The sequence below is a fragment of the Mobula hypostoma genome, chromosome 1 (genome assembly GCF_963921235.1).
Source record: "Mobula hypostoma chromosome 1, sMobHyp1.1, whole genome shotgun sequence".
NCBI lineage: Eukaryota > Metazoa > Chordata > Chondrichthyes > Myliobatiformes > Myliobatidae > Mobula > Mobula hypostoma.
In genome coordinates this window covers 202962040-202974413 of record NC_086097.1, presented here as the reverse complement: position 1 = coordinate 202974413, position 12374 = coordinate 202962040, and the positions used below count along the sequence as shown (strand labels likewise).

General features: G+C 42.2%; 1 protein-coding gene across 29 annotated transcripts in view; it reads right to left on the bottom strand.

Moving 5' to 3' along the window:
- The window catches only part of LOC134354337 (uncharacterized), a 61546-nt gene that overhangs the window by 10025 nt on the left and 39147 nt on the right, over positions 1 to 12374 (bottom strand). For 14 of the 29 annotated variants that reach the window (XM_063063294.1, XM_063063362.1, XM_063063372.1 and 11 more), the window contains one exon: positions 5121 to 10277. In XM_063063294.1, the coding sequence (XP_062919364.1) occupies positions 6392 to 7603 (1212 nt within the window). In that variant the 5' untranslated portion in view covers positions 7604 to 10277 and the 3' untranslated portion in view covers positions 5121 to 6391. Of the gene's footprint in view, positions 1 to 52; positions 187 to 2670; positions 2812 to 3740; positions 4056 to 5120; positions 10278 to 10390; positions 10491 to 12374 lie in introns of those variants that run through there. The other 15 variants (XR_010019833.1, XR_010019827.1, XR_010019791.1 and 12 more) reach the window with 5 other exon arrangements.

Genomic DNA, 12374 nt, shown 5'->3' with positions numbered 1-12374 from the left:
GAGAGGACTCTGGAACTGCAGTAAGTGGTTTTAGCAGCTTGGGGCACCTTACTTCTCCTTTCTCCAAGATGCTCCATCAGCATGCCCATGATTAGTTGTCCTCTTGCACTCGTTCTTGTAACTGTGTCCTCCAAGAAAGAGAGCATATCTCTGCATTCGTGCTGGTGCTGTTAGTGGCATCCCCTTCTGTGGATAGAAAATGGATACTCGTGGTTGATTATCAGTTACGATGGTAAACTCTTTCCCATACAAGTACTGGTTGAAATCTTTTATACCCCAAACCAGACTCAAGGCCTCGCTGCCAATCTGCATAATTCTTCTCTGCAGTGGTAAGGGAATGCAATGCAAAAGCTTTCACATCCATCACTCATAACGTGACAAGACTGCAACTCTACTATAAGGTGAGGTGTCACAGGGGAGCTTCACTGGACAATGTGGATCATACCATGTGAGTACAGTGTATGATGTCACCACTTCCTTTACCTTTTGGAAAGTCGCCTCACACTGCTTTGTCCATTTCTTCACGATTTATAGTAATGGGTTCAAAGGGTGGAGCACAGTAGCCAGGTTTGGCAGAAACCTGCTAGAATAATTTGTAAATCCTAAAAAGGGAACCCAACTGTGACACATCCTCTGGCCCTGGGGAATCCACCACTGGTTAAAACTATTCAGTATACTTGTGTAATCCTTGTGCTTCAATAGTGTGACCACAGTAAGTGATACTTGTTTTAAAGAATTCACACTTGTTGCATCATGCTCAGAGTCCATAATCTCCTGATCTTATTAACACTGTCTTGAGAATTTGGAGATGTTCCTTGTCATCCTTACCAGTAGCAATGATGTCATTCAGGTAACACAGTGTCTAGGCAGCCATGCAGCAATTGATCCATAGCTTTTTGCCAGTGTGCCTCCAAAAATAAGCCTAACATAGCAATATTCCCCTTTGTGAGTGTTTGTGGCAAGAAAAACTTTGGGATCTTCTTCCATCTCTTTGTGTAGGTGGAGCTCAGCTGAGTCCTCTGTGCTGAAGTATTTCCTTTCAGAAAGGTTTGCAAAGATATCCTCTATCCTGGGCAGAGGATATGGATCTGCTTTCAGTACTGGGTTGATAGTGACCTTAAAACCACCACAGATCCTGACAGGCCCATTCTTCTTGGCTGCTGAGACCACTGGCATTGTCCATGAGCTCCACTTAACCTTGGAAAGAATTCCTTCAGCCTGCATGTGATCTAGCTCACTGGCTGTTTTCCCACAAATGGTATAAGGAATCGGACTAGCTTTGAAAAGTTTGGTTTGGCATTTTCATTTAACACTATTTTACCCTTGATGTGTTTGCGTTTTCCAGTGCCATCTCAGAATGCTATTGTGGCATCATTCAATAGCTTTTTAAATTTGCTTTCAGCTGACTCTATTGGAGGGGATGTGGCATGCGAATTGTGGTTGGATCTCCCACCAAGATGTAGTTGTCTCAGTCACTCACAACCCCACCATGCCAGCCCATCTGCTTTTACTGCATTCATGTCCAAAGTGGCTTGTTGGTTGTTGTATTTCACTGTTAGAAATATCATTCCCATAGGAGATATCTTTTCTCCGGCATAAGTTCTTAATTGGATACCTGCAGGTTTCAGTTCAGTATCCTTGAAATGCTGTTCAAACTCTTTTTGTGGACTGACTGAATCAGCTGAATCTGTGTCCAATTCCATTTTAATTAAATGCCGTTCACTTCTGCTGTGAGCCATATTGGTCGTCTTATATTAGTTTTCACAATGTAAATCTCAAGTCTACTCAGTCCTGTGTCACTCTTATTATCATCTGATTTTTCATCAACGGAATGCCAATTAGTGCTCTGTTTGAAACTGCAACTTCTCAGCTTCTTCTCTTCCCTGAGCAGTCCATTTATTATTGTCTGTTCAACATGCCTCTGAATGTGTGCTACTTTATGGCATTTTCTGCAAGTTTCACCCTTAAACCTGCATTGGTCTGGTGTACATGAGCCCCTACCACAAAGGTAACACAATTTGTTCAGCCAGTCAGGTTTCTGCTTAGATGCTGCAATTCTTTTTATGTTCACCTTCATTCCTAACTGCAAATCAATTGCATCTCTGCTGTTTCCATTGATACAGCTATTTCAACTGCTTTGTTAAATATAAGCTGTACTTCAGTTAGGATCCATTTTGAATGCTTTCTTGTAGGATTCCACAAACTAAACCACCTCTCAGTGCATCATTAAGCCCATCATTGACCTGACAAAGCTCAGACAACCTCCTCAATTCAGGCACTTATGCTGAAATAGACTCCCTTTTGATTCCAAATTATGAAACCTAAAGCATTTTGCAATCAACAGTGGTTTCAGTTCTAAATGTTCCTGCGTTACTTTCATGCTATCAGCAAAGATGATTTCATCTTGTTTGGTTGGAACAGTTAAGACAACAAGATACAGGAGAAGAATTGGACCTTTGGCCCATTGGGTCTGCAACACCATTTTATATTGGCTGATGCATTTTCCCTCTCAGCCCCATTCTCCTGCTTTCTCCCGTATCTCTTGATGCCCTGACCAATCAATAACCTATCAACCACTCCCTTAAATATACAGAAGACTTTGCCTCCATAGCCACTTGTAGCAATAAATTCCACAGATTCACCACTCTCTGGCTAAAGAAATTTCCTCACCTTCGTTCTAAAAGGATGCCCCTCTATTGAGGCTGTGCCCTCAGGTCTTAGAATCTTCCACCATAGGAAACATCCTCTCCACATCAAGGCCTTTCACCATTCGATAGGTTTCAATTGCATCAGCCCTCATTCTTCTGAATTCTAGTGAATACAGGCTCAGAGTCATCACTCTTCAAATGACAAGCCATTCAATCCTGGAATCATTATCATGAACTTTAAACCCTTCCCAGTTTCAGCACATTTTTTCTAAGATAAGGGGCCCAAAACTGATCATAATACTGCAAATGAGGCCTCACTAGTACTTTATAAAGCCTCAACATTACATCCTTGCTCTTGAAATGAATGCTAACATCACTTTTGTCTTCCTCATCACAGATTCAACTTGCGAGTTAACTTTTAGGGAAAACTACACAAGGTCTACAAAGTTGCATTTCAGTTGTTTGTATTTTCTCTCCATTTAGGAAATAATTTACCCTTTTATTTCTTCTGTCAAAGTGTGTGACCATACGTTTCTCAACACTGTATTCCACTTGCCACTTCTTTGCCCATCTTGCTAATCTGATTAAGTCCTTCTGTAGCCTCTCTACATCCTCAAAACTACCTGTCCCTCCAGCTAGCTTCATATCATCTGCAAACTTTGCAACTTTGTCCATCCTTCTTGTTACTTCTTCAAAGAATTGTAATGGATTTGTCAGGCAAGATTTTCCCTTGAGGAAACCATGCTGATGATGACTCCGACTAAGTACACTGAAACCACATCCTTAACAACCAACTTCCCAACTACTGAGGTCAGACTAACTGATCTGCAATTTCCTTTCTTCTGCCTCTCTCCCTTCTTGTAGTGTGTAGTGACATTTGCAATTTTCCAGTCTTCCAGAACCATTCCAGAATCTAATTATTCTTAAAAGACCTTTACTAAAAGATCTTACCTTTCACATCCCCCTTGAATCTACTCCCTCTCAACCTCAGTGCATGCCCTCTGATATTAGATATTTTAACCACAGGAAACAGATATTGTCTGTCCACTCTATCTATGCCTCTCATAATCTTGTTAAACTCTGAGATCTCACCTCAGTTTCTGGCGTTCCAGAGAAAACAACCCAAGTGAAGCCAGCCTCTCGTGATAAAACATGTCCTCTAAACCAGGCAGCATTCTGGTAAACTTCTTTTGCTCTGTTATATGCCCTTTATTTGCCTCTTATGTTGGCTTTGACTTCTCTTGTTAGCCATGGTTGTGTCATCTTGCCTTTAGAATACTTCTTCCTCTTTGGGATGTATAGATCTTGTGCCTTCCGAATTGCTTGCAGAAATTTCTGTCATTGCTGCTTTGCCATCATCCCTGCCGGTGTTTTTTTTTCTCTCAAACACGAGGAAATCTGCAGATGCTGGAAATTCAAGCAACACACACAAAAAATGCTGGTACAGTTGACATTTTGGGCTGAGACCCTTCGTCAGGACTCATCAATTTTGTCCAACTCATTGCTCAAACTTCTGTAATTCCCTTTACTCCACTGTAATACTGAAACATCTGATTTTAGCTTCTCAAATTTCGGGATTAATTCACTCATATTAATATCAGTTTCCCCAAAGGGTCCTTTTACCTTATGCTCTCTAATCAATTGTGGCTCATTGCACAACACCCAACTGTCACGTACCCCATGATGGGAATAAAGAACCAGCAGAGATGGAAAACACTTTGGAGTCCAGTATTGCTATACACTAATAATATTTATTAGTAACTACGCAATACAGTAATATAAATGTAGATGAATCAAATAGCAATGATTATATATAAGTATATCAGTAAATGTGGAAATATGTATGAAAAACTAAGCTTCTTTAAGTCTAGGGGTAAAAAGATACAGTCTTACGATGATGAGTAAAGTTCAGTTCAGTTTGTGGTATGGAGTTGAGTAGTGATGGAGGGAGAGAGGTCTTCAGGTGAGCTGACACCATCGATCTTCTCGTTGTCCTCCGAAATCCTTTAAAAGTCACCAACTGTGACTTTAACAAAGGGGACCGGTTTTCTGTGGTGGAGCTATCCCCCAGGCGAGGGTGGACACACAGACAACTCCCCACCAGTCAACCCCTTTCCTCTTTTCACTGCAAGAGCAACTGATCGATCCTCCAAAACCCACTTTTTCTCCAGGCACAACAATGCTCAGTCAGTGTCCAAACCATGTGTCTAAGGTCGATCATCTGACCTCCTATTTTATCTTCCCATGCTGAGCATCAACTTGTCACTCAAATAACTCCTCCTTCTTCTCTCTGTGTAAGAAATGCAAGCAGGCAAAAGTCCTTGAGAAGTATCAACAACCTGCCGAAAATCATAACATCGAGTGTCCATTAAATAACACCGCCCTCAGTTACCATAGCAACTTACGAGCTACTCAGTGCCATCTCCAACTCCAACTCAGCAGAAATCCAAAAGTTACTTCCAGTGCCTTAAAGTGATAGTCCAACAGTTAGTCTTCATATCGATGTTAAATAACTCTTTTTTCAAAAGCAGTTAATAGGGGTAAACGAGCACAGTTCATGGGGGTAATTCAGGACCCCGTCACACTCCCCTTCCTCAGGGAAAAAAAATTAACGAAGACAAATTTTTTTTGTCTAAATGTAAATTACAGAGTTTGAAACAATACAAGTAAAATCATCAGATGACAGAGCAAAAATGTGTACAATTTCCAACTTAATATCTGGATAACTAATCAACTAAAATATTGTTAGTACCTTTCACATGTTTGAGTTTTAAGTCACATTCTTACAATATCAGACTCCAATTTAACAACATTCTATTCTTGTCCTTCATTTCAGTTAAAAACACCAACAGATTATAACCCATGTAAACCACAAGTGGTGTCTGGGCAACAGAAAGATTTCGAGGCCTCTGCACATAGACCTCAAAATGTTGTAAGATCAGAATAAGTACTAATAATTCCTTTTCAACAGTTGAATAATTGTTCTGGTGTACATTCAAATTCTTTGAGAAATAAGCTACTGGATGTTCAGTGTCATTCACTCCTTCCTGTCACAGTACTGCCCCAGCAGCTTCGTCACTAGCGTCATTTGCTATAGAAAATGGCTTGGAAAAATCAGGTGCTTTGAGCACAGGATGGTTTTCAGGCGTTCAAATGCCTCCTGGCAAAGGTCATTCCATACAAATCTTTCACTCTTCCCAGGAGTTTTGTTAGGGGGAGAGCAATGTCAGCAAAGTTCTTACATAACATAAGATAATACCCAACCATTCCTAAAAACCTTCTTAAAGCTTCCTTGCTGGTCAGAACAGGAACTTAAGAAATAGCTTGAACCTTGGCCTGTACAGGAGCCAGTTGGCCTTGGCCCACCACATAGCCCAGATAAATAATAGTAGCATGACCAAACTTACTTTTATCAAGGTTCACAGTAAAATTGGTCTTGGAAAGTCTGTCAAACCGTTTTTCTACTGCTGCAATCCGCTCTTCCCACGTGTCATTCCAGATAACTAAATCATTGATATTATCCCCTGTGCTTTCTAACCCTCCAATCACAGAATTGATCATTCTTTGAAATGTCCCTGGAGCACTTTTCAACCCGAAGTGTAAAACATACTCATACAGTCTAGACGGTGTCACAAATGCTGATATCTCATTAGCCCTCTCTGATAGAGGAACACCCCGGTATCCTTTTAACAAGTCAATCTTTATAAGGTATTTAGCCTTCCCCACTCTATCAATACAGTCATTCATTCTCCTTCCTTGTTTCTAATTTCTTCTTCAACCATCTTACTTTCCTCAAAGTTCTCTCTGTGAAGATGCTGTTTCATAGGCTGGGCTGAATCTTTAATGACATGATGCACTGCACCTGTGCACCATTTCAAAATGTCAATCAGTTTTTTCACTTGTTTTTGTGGTTTAGGGTCCAACTGATGGACCTTATTAGTAATATTTTTCAAAACAATGGAACTCTGACATCTTGGTGAGACTAGATTCAGTGGGTAAACATGTTTTTCCACGCCATCATCAGATTCCACAACTCCATTTTGTTCTATAACAATTCTCCCAGCTGCAATTCTAGCAAACAAGTGTCTTATTTTGATTCGACCATTTTGTAAACTTTCCTTGGCAAGGACACAAAGCCTATTAAATCTTTCCCAGAATTTTAAAACATATTTAAACACACTGGCACATGTTTCTAAATCAGACCATAGTTCTCTGAGTAGGGTCAAAGGTCCTTTTGGCCTGTAACTGAATACAGGTTCCAACAAACTACCCTCCAATGCCTTCTGAATTGAATCTCCAACAAGAAATAGGAGGAAGAGAACCCCCTCATCCCAATTTTTCCCATTTCTCACACCATATGCTTTAATCACGGTCCGTATATGGCAAGTCCTGTTATGATTCACAACATCCTTCCTTAAACTAGGCCAGTAAAATTCCTTCATAATCCTGTTCACTGTCTTTCTCACTCCACGAGGTCCACTTAAAGGCATACTGTGAGCCATGTTTAAAATTTCAGCCCTGTAAACTTTCAGAACCACCACGTGACTTGCAAGCACTGTGGCTGGTCTCCACCTCCTCATTGACGCCCCACCTTTAAGGTAATATCCCATTGACTCTCTCTGAACCTCCTCTCCTGTGAGAGCTATCTCCCTTAAAACCACCATTCCAGAATCTCGCTTCTGTTCCTCTATAAATTCCTTCCTCAATAAAGACAAACCTTTCTCATACACCTTATTCTCATCAGCTGTACTATTCTCTAAGTCCTGCTGAAATCTGGAAGGTAGAAAAGTCTGTGACAAATCATCATAATTTAAACCTCTGGTTTTGCAATCGTAGGCCTCAACAGCAGCTTTGCTCATAAATTGAACAGCAATATCAACCTTACCTTGGAGAGGTGTCAACATGCCTCCATTGTTTACTAAACTTAGCACCATCACCAGGCTTATACGAACCATGTATACATGGTTTTCTCTCTCTCTCTCTCTCTCTTTCAAAACAAGATATTGATGTTAAATAACTCTCTCTCTCTTTTTTCAAAAGCACAGTTAATAGAGGTAAATGAGCACAGTTCATAGGGGTAATTCAGGACCCCGTCACACAACTCAGAATAGATGATCCACTATTGGGCTCAACCATAAGCTGCTCTAAAAAGCTTTCTCATAGACATTCTAGAAATTGCCCCTCTTGGGATCCAGCACCAACCTGATTTTCCCAATCTACCTCGATATTGAAATCCCCCATGACTATTGTAACATTGCCCTTGTCGCATGGATTTTTTATTTCCCATTTAATTTGTAGACCACATCCTTACTACGGTTTGGGGGTCTGTATACAATTCCTATCAGGGTCAATATACCCTTGCAGTTCCTTAGTTCTACCCACAACAATTCAACACCTTCCCAACCCTATGTTATCTCTTTCTAATGATTTAATTAAATTTTTTTTACCAACAGAGCCACACCACCCCCTCTGCCTTCCTCCCTGTCCTTTGAATACAACGTATATCCTTAGACATTAAGCTCCCAATTATAACCTTTCAGCCACGATTCAGTGATGCCCACAGCATCGTACATGCTAATTTGCAACTGTGCTAACAGTTCATCAACCCTATTCCATACACTGCAAACATTCAACTATAACACTTTAGTCCTATATTCACCCTTTTCTAAGTGTCCACCTTTTACATTGCAGCTCATCTTGTTGACTGCAATCTTGCCCTATCAACAGCCTCTTCCTGCCAGGAGTCTCGCTACACATTGCCTCCGTTTAACCAACTATGTCATCTTCACCACTATCACTCTGGTTCCTATCCCCCCTACCAAATTAGTTTAAATCCTTCCAAACAACTCTAGCAAACCTGACCGTAAGATTATTGAACCCTCCTCGGGTTCAGATGTAAACCATACCTTTTATACAGGTCTTACATTCCCCAGAAGAGATGATCCATAAAGGTGAGCCCCTGCCCCCTGCACCAGTTCCTCAGCCATGCAATCACCTGCCAATTCTTACCCTCCTATTCTTATCGTTCTCACCTTGACTACCAATTGGTGCCAATATACCCAAGACTTCTGGCTGCTCAACCTTGAGAATGCCGTGGACTCAATTCCAGACATTCCTGACCCTGGTACAAGGGAGGCAACACTCCATCCTATCATGCCTACAGAACCTCATCTCTGCTCTTCCGAGCCACAGCACCAGACTCACGGCCTGAGACCCTGAGACCTGGTCACTGTGGCTCCAACACCCGCCCCCCCCCATAGGTTGTTCCCCTCAATATTATTTAGAGTTGTATACTTATTATTGAGGGACTGGCCACAGGTGTAGTCTGCACTGGCTGTGCATTTTGTCTCCTCCTGACAGTCACACAGTTACCTGTCTCCTGTAACCTAGGAGTGACTACCTCCTTATAGCTCCTGTCTGTCACCTCCTCATTCTCCCATATGAGTCGAAAGCCATTAAGTTGCAGCTCCAGTTCCTTAATATGTTCTCTCAGGAGTTGCAACTCAGTGCACCTGGTGCAGATATGTTTATTCAGGAGACTGGAGATCTCCCAGAATTCCCACATCCCCACACAGCACAAGACACTACCCCGGAGCTATTCTTACTATGCATTACCGGACCAGGAATGGATAAGTAAGAACAGAAAGAGAGAAACTTACCTTGCCCAATCCTAATGAGCCAAAGCCACTCTAAAATTAGCCCACTCAAAAGAATGGCCACTCCGCTTGCACTTGCATTGTTTTTATTGGACCTTTTCAATGAATTTCTCATATTGATTTGTCGCTGTCCAACTTAGAGAAATTGCCGTGAAGCTCTGCCTTTTAAATCTTGATTGTGGTACTGATTGAAAGGTAGCTCTTCTTATATGTTCCCTCTCGTTGATCACCCAACTCAGAGAAACTGCTGCGAAACTCTGCCTTTTAAATCTTGGTCGCAGACCTGATTGAAAGGGAGCTCTTTTTATGTACTCACTCTCATTGATTGCCCAACTTCGAAGTTCAAAGCATACTGTATGCCTTTAAATCCATTGCACTTAGCAAAACTGGCACTCACTTCTCATCTAATCACAAACAGGAGCCCTGAAGAAGGGTCTCACCCCGAAACATCGACTATTTACTCTTTTCCAGAGATGCTGCCTGGCCTGTTGGGTTCCTCCATCATTTTGTGTGTATTACTCACTTCTTATTGGCTCTTTTATTTGCTTCAAATTACAGCACAATTAGCTCAGTATACAATATTCAGTTATCTCATGTGCAATCCAGTGTGTCTATCTTTCTGATGCAGCCAGGCATTTCTGCATTTTTTTTTAAATGTATGATTATTACCCATGAAGTTGTCAGTTTTCTGCTTTCTTTTTTTTTAACTCAGCCATTCCTCTTTGCCCCTTCCGAAGAGACACATGCTCCAGTGTGTATTTTTTTTATTCAAACGTCTCGCAGTGTTTCATCAAGTAGGTAGTCATCTTGGGTTTATTTAAAACAAACTCATCGCCATTGTAGTGTTTTGGAAATCCAGAGCATAAAATTGAAAGCAAAAACACACAGCGGGAATGCATGTCTTAGTTTCGTTTTTACCTTAAGCGAGGTGTGCACGTACGATGTGGTGTGATGATGCATGACATTCAAGTACCTGTAATGAATTATGTAAACAACAAAAAATGCTTAATCAAACAACATCTTTACAATATTACTGAAATGTTAAATACACAACAAAGTGGTCCCCCAATCTATGTTGAGTCTCACCGATGTAGAGGAGGTCACAGCAGGAGGACCGGATACAATTGACAATCCCAACAGACTCATAGCTGAAGTGTCCCCTCACCTCTGAGGAAAGTTTGGGGCCCTGAATTGTGATGAGGGGAAAGGAGAAGGGGCACTGTTAAAGTGTTTTTTTTTAGGCTTTAGCTTTTCCAGACTTCAGCGAGGAGAGGGTGAAAAAGCTGGAAGTAGATTCCCACCCAAGTTTATTGTTTTCCTTTATATTTGCACAGCTAGAATGGTAGGGATGCCGGTGAGGGTAGCTGAATGCTCTTACATGATGTGGGAAGACAGACAGACCACCGGTGTCACGTCACCTGCATGAAGTGACTCCAGCTATGGCATCTAATACTCCACTTTAAGGAGTTGGAGATGGAAATAGCCGAACTCCAGATCATTTGGGAGGCCGAGTGGGTGATACATAGAACATATAGAGAGGTAATTACAGCCAAGATACAGGACACAGAAGACTGGAGGACAGTCGGGAAGGGGAGAGGGGTTAAATAGCTACTGTGGTTATCCCCCTCAATGACGGGTATACAACTTTGGATACTGTTGAGGGGGATGACCTAACAGAGGAAAGTCACAGCGCTCAGGTCTCTGGCGCTAAGTCTGGTTCTCTGACTAAGAAGGGAAGGGGGAAGAAGAGGAAAGCTGGGTAATAGGGGATTTTTTTAGTTAGGAGAACAGAAAAAGGTTTCTGTGGATGAGAACTAGATTTCTGGATGGCACGTTGCCCGTGAAATCTCAGACTGAGGCCTCAGCATTCTTAAGAGGGAGGGTGAGCAACCAGAGGTCGTGGCCTATGCAGGTACCAAGGACATAAGTGAAAGGCCTTGATAGAGTGAATGTGGAGAGGATGTTTTCTATGGTGGGAAAGTTCAAGACCAGAGAACATAGCCTAGGAATAGAGGGCCGTCCTCTTACAATAGAATTGAGGAGGAAATTCTTTAGCCAGAGAGTGGTGAATCTGTGGAATTCGTTGCCATGGGTAGCTGTGGAGGCCAAGTCTACATGTATATTTAAGGCAGAGGTTGACAGATTCTTGTGGGCACGTGGCCAAGTAGTTAAGGCATTGGACTAGCGACCTGAAGGTCGTGAGTTTGAGCCCCAGCTGAGGCAAGGTGTCGTGTCCTTGAGCAAGGCACTTAATCACACATTGCTCTGCGACAACACTGGTGCTAAGCTGTATGGGTCCTAATACCCTTCCCTTGGACAACATTGGTGTCGTGGAGAGGGGAGACTTGCAGCATGGGCAACTGCTGGTCTTCCATACAACCTTGCCCAGGCCTGCGCCCTGGAGAGTGAAGACTTTCCAGGCGCAGATCCATGGTCCCTCAAGACTAACGGATGCCTTTATGATAGATTCTTGATTGGTCAGTGCATGAAGGGATACGGGGAGAAAGTAGGAAATTGGGGCTGTGAGGAAAATTGAATCAGCCATGATGAAATGGTGGAGCAGACTTGATGGGCCAAATGGCCTAATTCTGCTCCTATGTCTTATGGTCTAGGTAGTTACAGTGATGAGGTTCTGCTTCTACAAAGAGAGTTCAGGAAGTTAGGTGGTAAGTTAAAAGACAGGACCTCCAGGGTTGAGAGCTCAGGCTTGCTAACCATGCCACAAGCTAGAGAGGCCAGAACTAGGAAGATCATACAGTTTAACACGTGGCTAAGGTGTTGGCGTGTGGGGGGATGGGGGAGAAACACAGGCTTTTGAATCATTGTGCTCTCTTTTATGGAAGGTGGGAACTGTACAGAAGAAATGGTTTGCATCTGAACTGGAGGAAGGTTAATATTCTGGTTGGAAGGTTTGCTAGTGCTACACGGGGAGTGGGTGGGGGACGATGTGGTTAAATCAGAGTTGCAGGCGAATGGGAACCAGAGTGCCAGAACAGATAGTGGAGACAGATGTTGTTAAGATCTCAAAGTCAGGAATCAAAAGGTTAAGAATGGAGCGACTCATATTCTG